Source organism: Sander lucioperca, chromosome 12 (genome assembly GCF_008315115.2).
Source record: "Sander lucioperca isolate FBNREF2018 chromosome 12, SLUC_FBN_1.2, whole genome shotgun sequence".
In the NCBI taxonomy this organism is placed as follows: domain Eukaryota; kingdom Metazoa; phylum Chordata; class Actinopteri; order Perciformes; family Percidae; genus Sander; species Sander lucioperca.
In genome coordinates, this window is record NC_050184.1 from 22,352,554 (window position 1) to 22,362,050 (window position 9,497).

Below are 9,497 nucleotides of genomic sequence, written 5' to 3' on the forward strand. Positions count from 1 at the left end.
AGATAATTTGGCGTTAAAGCTGAAACTTTGATGTTGGCTTTTTGAAATTCCTCAAATCTCTTTTGAACCTTAACTACGGTTAACTGCTCCTCAGATCTCTGCAGGGTAAATCCAGACAGCTAGTTAGACTATCTGTCCAATCTGAGTTTTCTGTTCATCCATCCATCTTCGTCCGCTTATCCGGTATCGGGTCGCGGGGGTAGCAGCTCCAGCATGGGACCCCAAACTTCCCTTTCCTGAGCCACATTAACCAGCTCCGACTGGGGGATCCTGAGGTGTTCCCAGGCCAGGTTGGAGATATAATCCCTCCACCTAGTCCTGGGTCTTCCCCAAGGCCTCCTCCCAGCTGGACGTCACTCCACCTAGTCCTGGGTCTTCCCCGAGGCCTCCTCCCAGCTGGACGTCACTCCACCTAGTCCTGGGTCTTCCCTGAGGCCTCCTCCCAGCTGGACGTGCCTGGACCACCTCCCTAGGGAGGCGCCCAGGGGGCATCCTTACCAGATGCCCGAGCCACCTCAACTGGCTCCTTTCGACGCGAAGGAGCAGCGGCTCTACTCCGAGCTCCTCACGGATGGCTGAGCTTCTCACCCTATCTCTAAGGGAGACGCCAGCCACCCTCCTGAGGAAACCCATTTCGGCCGCTTGTACCCTGGTACGAGTTTTCTGTTGCACGACTAAAACTACTTTTGAACGTGCACATGTTCCACCAAAACAAGTTCCTTCCTGAGACTATTTTGCAGAGGCACCGTGGCTCCGTCCGGAGCTTAGCCCCGCCCACGATGATTGTGATTGGTTTAAAGAAATGCCAATAATCCAGAGCACATATTCTCCCATCCCAGAATGCTGTGTGGACTAGTCTGTGCTGTACTAGCTGTGGAGGAAGGTCTGGTAAAGCGAGATTACGTATATAGTAAGAAAAGAACCTTGTTTTCATCTCTCAGCTGTTGTTGTTCTTGTAAGTAAGTAAAATTTATTTATAAAGCGCTTTTCACAGATAAAATCACAAAGTGCTGTACAAAAGAATAGGTAAAACAAACAATATAAAATGTATATACATATGTAAAATTAAAGTGACACTAGTGAAAACCCATCAACCAAAGGCTTTCCTAAATAAACATGTTTTCAGATCCTTTTTAAAAGAGACAACAGAGTCTGCCAGATGCATGGACAGGGGCAGGGCGTTCCACAGTCTGGGAGCAACAGACTGAAAAGAGAGGTCCCCTCGGGTCTTATAACGAGTCTTAGGGACTACAAGCAAGTTCTGGCCAGAGGACCGAAGAGTCCAGCCAGAGAAATACAGCTTCAAAAGGTCCAGGATGTACTTTGGGGCCTGACCGTTTAAGGCTCTGAAAGTCAGCACTAAAATCTTAAAATCAATCCTGAATTTTACAGGGAGCCAATGGAGAGCCGACAAGGCTGGAGTGATATGAGACTTCTTGTCAAGCACTCGGGGGATTGTAGATGAATTCGGTTCATACATCATCAGATTACTTCGCTGACAGACACGTGAGGGGTTACACCTTGACCTGTGACATTTCCCTTCATGCTATTACCATTCAACTTTTTGAATTCAACCGTCAGAACACGAGACGAAATAAGAGATTACCTGCAAAACATAACGTGCAAAATAACTTTTTCTATAGGGCCTATTACTTTACGTTTTTGTGATTGTTAGTAGGCCTTTCGCAATATGCAATACATCAATTAATCGCATGATGATAAAATCTGAATAAAAATGACCTCGATCATTTTTAAAAGGACATTATCACGGCCGGAAAAATTTCCATTTTATTTCTTGTTTTTGGTTGTTTTTTGTTCATTTTTTGTGGATATTTAAAATGTCTTCCAGTTCCAACGTTAAATATTCTTTAGAAGTAAAAGTGTATTGATCATTGAAAAGGTGTACCTGCATTATTATTCCATTATCATTATATTAGATGAAAATGGTCTCGGAACGACAATATTATCGTTTATCGCAATCATTTCTGGGACAATTTATCATCCAGCTAAATTTGTTATCGTGACAGGACTAATTGTTAGATGCCGAAATTTTAATCACGATTAAAAATGTGATTAATTGCACAGCCCTAAGACACGTTACTGAATGTAAGATGCTTCTTATTAATGGCAATTACGGTTATTATCTTAACTGAAACTAAAGCTTAAATTATCAGTCCGATCAGGGACTTTTTCTGGTTGTAAAATGTCCACGAAAGTTTAAATTTAGACCGTGGTCCCTGCAGTCGAAACACAATGAGTTCCTCAGAAGTTCCCTGACTTCCAGGTGAAAGTTCCTGCGGTCGAAACGGGGCTTTGGCCGGAATTTATAGACTTGGATTGATACCAAAAAACCCAAATGTCTGTAGTCACAGCAACACTGACATAGACAGGTGTAAATACCAAACACTCCTCCTTCTCTCTGAAACAGACACACACACACACACACACACACACACACACACACTCTCACACACACACACACACACACACACACACACAGATACAGACACACACACTGATACAGACACACACACACACACACTGATACAGACACACACACACACACACACTGATACAGACACACACACACACAGACACACACACACACACTGATACAGACACACACACAGACACACACACACACACTGATACAGACACACACACTGATACAGACACACACACACACACACTGATACAGACACACACACAGACACACACTGATACAGACACACACACTGATACAGACACACACACACACACACACTGATACAGACACACACACACACAGACACACACTGATACAGACACACACACAGACACACACACAGACACACACACACTGATACAGACACACACACACACTGATACAGACACACACACACACACTGATACAGACACACACACACACTGATACAGACACACACACACACTGATACAGACACACACACAGACAGAGACACACACACACACAGACACACACACACACAGACACACACACACACTGATACAGACACACACACAGACACACACACACACACACACACATACATACAGACACACACAGATATACAGACACACAAACAGACACACACACAAACACACACACACACACACACACACACACACACTTGTGATCATGTTAATAAGTGATGAAGGAAAAATAAACTGTGTGTGTATGTGTGTGCCTGCCAGCCAATCAGAGAGCAGGGTTTTCTGTAGCAGCAGCAGCAGCTGTCACTCTGAGGTCAGGACTACGAGGTGAGGAGGCGTTTGGTATGAACACCTGTCGCTCTCTGTGTGGGCGGATTCAAACTGATCACCAAAACAGAAAGCTTCAAACTTCAACAGCCGCCTCGCAGCAGTTTAAATCGTGTTCACGTCTATTTCTCCCGTTCATCTGCAGCTTTTCTTTACTTTATTTATTCTTTCATTTATTTATTCATTGTGGGTGGTGATGGTCCAGTGGATATGACACAGGCCTTTGGTGTGGGAGATCAGGGTTCAATTCCCACTGTGATACATCAACCAATGTGTCCCTGAGCAAGGCACTTAACCCCTAGTTGCTCCAGAGGTGTGTTACCTCTGACATATATAGCAATTGTAAGTCGCTTTGGATAAAAGCGACAGCTAAATGACATGTAATGTATAATGTATAATGTCATCCCGAGCGTTAATCATTGTGCAGCAGTTGCAGTAATAAGATATTAAAAATCAAAATCGGAAAAGGATTTATTGCCAAGTAAAGGGCACTTTCACTCGGTGCATTTCGGGGGCTGAAGTTGCAACATCTTTCATTTGTTTGGGTTTGCGTTCACACTACACTTTGTCAAACATTCACACATTGTGAACAAACGGTGGAAACAGTGTCGCTGCCAGATGTGAGTTGCGCATGCGTCACTGTTAGCCACAGAATAACCTGCTAACGAGAGACTTCTGTAATGTCAGTACAATAAAAATGGACCTACATAACGAAGTTGGTTCACTGCTGGCTACGAGTTAGAGAGAAGACACACCAGCCCGATGTCGGGCGTCGGGCCGTCTGGTGAGGTCGGTGACTCGAGTCTGTTCCGTGTGTTCGTGCCGTCGGCCGTTGGAGGAGCCGTCGGCATTCATTTGGGCCGACCTGACATGTTCAGTCGGGACTCACCCGGAAATGGGGAGCGGATGAGCCTCTCAAAATCTGACAAATCTTTTAAACTGACCTTTGTTGATCTGAAATGAAGACAGATTCAGCAACTGCACGGCCTATTTCTCTCTTAAAATGTTTTCAGAAACACGTTTCGGTGAACTATTTTAGTCCAATATGAGATCGTATTCTGAACGAGCCGCCATGACAGTCTGGCTGTGAATTTCCGGAGAAAAAAGACCCACGTGACGCGTTCGTCCAATCAGCTGCCGGTTTTCATTTTCTGGGAAATAATCAGACTGTTAATGGAAACAATACAGATTAGCGCCGCCTGCTGCTATGGAGACGTATTACGTTTCACGCACGCGCAGAACGTACGCTCAAGTCGGCGTCTCCTCAGTGTGTTTTGACGCGTTTTTTGGACCTCGGGACCCGACTGATCGGTCCGACTGGCTTTACTGCCGACGGTCGGCTGTCTGGTTGGTGTGTCAGGGCCCTTAGCAATCAAACACAACAAAGGCTGTCACTTGAATGGCGTTTTGAGCTAATGTTAGCAATCAAACAATCATAGGTAGCTACAACGTTTTTGAAATATCCATCTTCTGTTATTGTTTGTAATGAGAAAAGGCGTTATGCCGTAAACCATATTATGCTAATTTTCAGGTTCATAATTGTATTTTCAGGTTGTACCAGAATAGGTTTACATGGTTTAATTTTCAAAAAACACCATATTTTTGTTGTACTGCACATTGCTGCAGATCACTTTGGGGTTTCAGGAGCTGCAGCATTTATTCAGAGACCTACGCTGTACGTTTACTACTACTCAACGAGTAAACTGCTGATGTACTCTCAGCTCTGATAGACAACAGCTGTCTGCTCTGAGCGCTGACACCATCTCTCTCTCTCTCTCTCAATTCAATTCAGTTCAAAGAGGCTTTATTAGCATGACCATATTGACATACAGTATTGCTAAAGCACATAAACAGGGAAACATGTTACACATTTACATCCAGTTGTACAGTAGGATGAGACTATAGAGCATCAGGTTAACATTCGTATAAAAGCAACAATCATGTCAACATAATGTAACAATATGAACAAAACTGATGGATATCAGCAACAACATGAATCTGTCTCTGTCTCTCTCTCTCTCTCTCTTTCTCTCTCTCTCTCTCTTTCTCTCTCTTTCTCTCTCTCTCTCGCTCTCTCGCTCTCTCTCTGTCTCTCTCTCTCTCTCTCTCTCTCTCTCTCTCTCTCTCTCTCTCTCTCTCTCTCTCTCTCTCTCTCTCTCTCTTTCTTTCTCTCTTTCTTTCTCTCTCTCTCTCTCTCTCTCTCTCTCTCTCTCTCTCTCTCTCTCTCTCTCCCGGAAGTGGAGCGTCGAGCTAAGCCATGAACTACTACGACTACCATTTCTAGTCACTGTTCCATTATCTTTGTGACTATTATTGCCACTGTTCATCACACCCCCAACCGGCACCGTCAGACACCTCCTACCACGAGCCTGGGTCTGTCCCAGGTTTCTCCCTAAAAGGGAGTTCTTCCTCGCCACTGTCACACTAAATGCTTGCTCTTGGGGGAATTACTGGAATTGTTGGGTCTTTGTAAATTATAGTGTGGTCTAGACCTACTCTATCTGTCTGAAATGTTAACACTGTCTGTTTCTTTTTCCCTCTTTTAATAGAAACTCCGTGATGCTGGCGTGGACGTGCCGGAGGACGGGAAGAAGGGAGCCGGACCGCAGGAGGAGAACAAGACTCTGAAAGAGGAGGTGAAGACGCTGAAGGAGGAGCTGGACGCTACCAAGAAAGGTACAGGCTGCGTTCACTTCGACTGCGGCGAAAACACTGTCTGTCCATTCATTTTGAATGGGGGTAGTGCCTTTAGGCTGCGGCGGTAGGGCCCTATTTTAACGATCTGAGGTCACGGCGTGAAGCGCCTGGTGCAGGTGTGTTTAGGGCGTGTCCAAATCCACTTTTGCTAGTTTGACGGCAGTAAAAAGGGTCCGTGTGCCGGGCGCATGGTTCTAAAGGGTTGTACTTAGTGTCTTCATTAATCAGAGGTGTGTTTTGGGCGTAACATGCAATCAACCAATCAGAGATCATCTCCCATTCCCTTTAAAAGCCAGGCGCGTTTGGACCTTGGAGCATTGCTGTTATGATGGAGGATTTGCACCGTAATATTTTTATTTGTAATCTTCTGCATGTGTGTGTGCTGCTGTGCGTCCCTGTGTGTGTAACAAGCATAGTGTGCACGCTGTGCACGAGCCTAGGAGCATTTTACTAATGCTCTGTTAAAATAACAATGAAATGCTGCGTTATTGACTTTAGACCAGTTTTTTGTTGGTCAATGGTGCCATCACTTCCCACTGCCTCAAGATAGCAATACTCCCAGAATGCACCTGAACACACCTCCCTGTAAGACCAGCACGCCCAGAATGCACCTGAACACACCTCCCTGTAAGACCAGCATGCCCAGAATGCACCTGAACACACCTCCCTGTAAGACCAGCACGCGATGGGAAACTGACAACTGGGTCGGTCTTAAAGCAGCCATATTCAGCTCATTTTCAGGTTCATAATTGTATTTTAAGGTTGTACCAGAATAGGTTTACATGGTTTAATGTTCAGAAAACACCATATTGTTGTTGTACTGCACCGCTCTCTCTCACTGCTGCAGATCCTCTTTTCAGCTGGTCTCTGTTTTAGCTACAGAGTGAGACCTCTTTTCTTCTTCTTCTGAACTATCTTTGATTGCACTGCACATGTGCAGTAGCTGGGAGACTTCTAAATGAGGGCGCACATGGAAGTAGTTCTTTTGTAGATTATGGTGAACTTGTGTGTGTTGTAGCAGTGCTTTGCTATTGAAAATGAGGTAGCATGCTAGCGTTAGCATGCTAGCGTTAGCATGCTAACGCTACGAGCTAATGGTTGCGGTTAGCCTGCTCGTTCCGGCTTGTGACATCACAAGCCGTGCCGATTTTGACCAGCTCACCCAGAGACTGAAGGCAGGACACATTCAGAAACCGTATCTCACTCTAAACAGCATGGATGGTTTTTATCAAAGTTTGTATGTGTGTGGAAGCACCAGAGACACAACATAACACCCCAAATCCCAGAAAAAGTGATTTTTTTCATAATATGGGCACTTTAAACTAGCAAAGACACTTAGGCTTTGCGCTGCGCTGGGTGCAGGATAGGACCCTAGGGCTGCACAATTTTCCGTCTTTGCAATATAAACTGGCACAATAAAGACATGGTGAAACGCCGCGACACAGATTTTTTTGTGTTGAAAGAAAATATCAGCAGAAAACCACAATTTAAAATTAAACTGTCATTGCTTTTTCAGTGTTGCCTTTTAAATTCAATTCAGTGTTCATTTTCATCCTTTCATTTGTTTTGTTTTAATTTAATAGAGAGAGAGAGAGAGAGAGAGAGAGAGAGAGAATTTATATATTTTACAAACTGGCATATGTTTACATATTTACATCTGAATCTGTAAAGTTGTCAGATAAATGTAGTGGAGTGAAAAGTATATGTATATATATATATATATATATATATATATATATATATATATATAGTAAATGTACTTGGTTTCATCCCATCGCTGTGTTTTATGTTTTGCAGCTCTGCAGAAGTCGGACAGTGACGTCCGTGCGATGAAGAAACAGGCCGGGAATCTGACGGTTGAGTACGACAGACTGCTGGAGGAACACAGCAAACTGCTGGTAACACACACACACATACATACACACACACACACAGACACATACACAGACACAGACACATACACATACACACACACACACACACACACAGAGACACACACACACACACACAGACACACACACACACAGACACACACATACACAGACACACACGCATGCGCACGCACACACACAGAGACACACATACACAGAGACACAGACACACACAGAGACGCACACACACAGAGACAGATACACACAGAGACAGACGCACGCACACACAGAGACACACACACACACACCCACGCATACACACACAGACACACAACCGCACACATACAGACACAGAGAGAGGAAGGTGACGCTCCGCATGTCAGGCAATTATCCTGGAATTGTACTTCCATTGATCCAGCCTCGCTCCGACTCTCTGATTGACCAATCACAGAGCTCCTCTGTATCTGATTGACCAATCACAGAGCTCCTCTGTATCTGATGGACCAATCACAGAGCTCCTCTGTATGTGACGAACCCTGCAGCCTGCATGAAGTGCTCACTGTGTTTTTATTTTTTTTACCGTTTGTGTGTTTTCTGTCCGCAGGCGACCAGCGACAAGAAGTCAGACTGAAACACTAAGACGGTTTCCAGCTTCGCTCCTCTTCCTCGCCGTCCTCGACTTGCACGTACTTTTCTGAGTTACCCGACGTCGCCGGGCTGTGATTGGTTCATTACATGTGGTTTACAAAATATCTTGACTGTCGGAGCTTCATCAGAAGAAGAAAAGACAACAAAAAAAAAGATTGTCGGCTGTCTGTGAAACTTTCTTTCTTTCTGACGAGGTATTTTTTTAGTTTTCTGGTTTTCAGCTGATTTACTGAGAGACTCAGAAAGATCAGATCTGATCATTCCCTGTTCTCCTGCCGCCGCAGAGCAACAACAACCTGAACGTCAGTCTTGTCTTCTGCACGAAACAGACGAGTTTTATTCCAAAATCTAAAGGCCCAATGTGTTTTTTTTGTTTTTTTATTAAAGTGCTCATATTATGCTAATTTTCAGGTTCAGGATTGTATTTTGAGGTTGTATCAGAATAGGTTTACATGGTTTAATAATTTAAAAAACACCATATTTTAGTTGTACTGCACATTGCTGCAGCTCCTCTTTTCACCCTGTGTTCAGGTCTCTGTATTAGCTACAGAGTGAGACCTCTCACTGCTGGAACATCTTTGTTGGCAGTCGCACATGATCAGTAGCTAGGTAAGATCACATGATCAGTAGCTAGGTAAGATCACATGCTCAGTAGCTAGGTAAGATCACATGATCAGTAGCTAGGTAAGGACTACTAGCCAGTCAGAAGCAGAGTATGAGGGCGTGCCACGCTAGCAGCTAGGCGAGCATTATAACGTGGGTAACACTTTACTTAAAGCTATCTACATAAGAGTGACATGACACATTCAATTAAGGGACTGTTAGTCTTGCATTGCCAGACCTTTCTCCACAGCGCTGCGGAGGAAGGTCTGGCTAGTCCACACAGTATCTCACACACACACACACACACACACACAGCGCACACACACACACACACACACACACACACACGAACCATAACCATAACATGTCATGACAAAAAAAAATGTTTGACTTGTTTATAATGTTTGACACGTTCATGAC

The 9,497-nt window shown here is 44.3% G+C and overlaps 1 protein-coding gene across 2 annotated transcripts in view; it reads left to right on the forward strand.

The window, feature by feature from the left end:
- bcap31 (B cell receptor associated protein 31) overlaps positions 1-8,626 on the forward strand; it is a 34,703-nt gene extending 26,077 nt beyond the window's left edge. For both annotated transcript variants that reach the window (XM_031293149.2, XM_031293150.2), the window contains exons 6-8: positions 5,808-5,934; positions 7,753-7,853; positions 8,431-8,626. In XM_031293149.2, coding sequence (XP_031149009.1) covers positions 5,808-5,934; positions 7,753-7,853; positions 8,431-8,457 — 255 coding nt within the window. In that variant the 3' untranslated portion in view covers positions 8,458-8,626. The remainder of the gene's footprint in view (positions 1-5,807; positions 5,935-7,752; positions 7,854-8,430) is intronic.
- Positions 8,627-9,497: the final 871 nt, after the last annotated feature.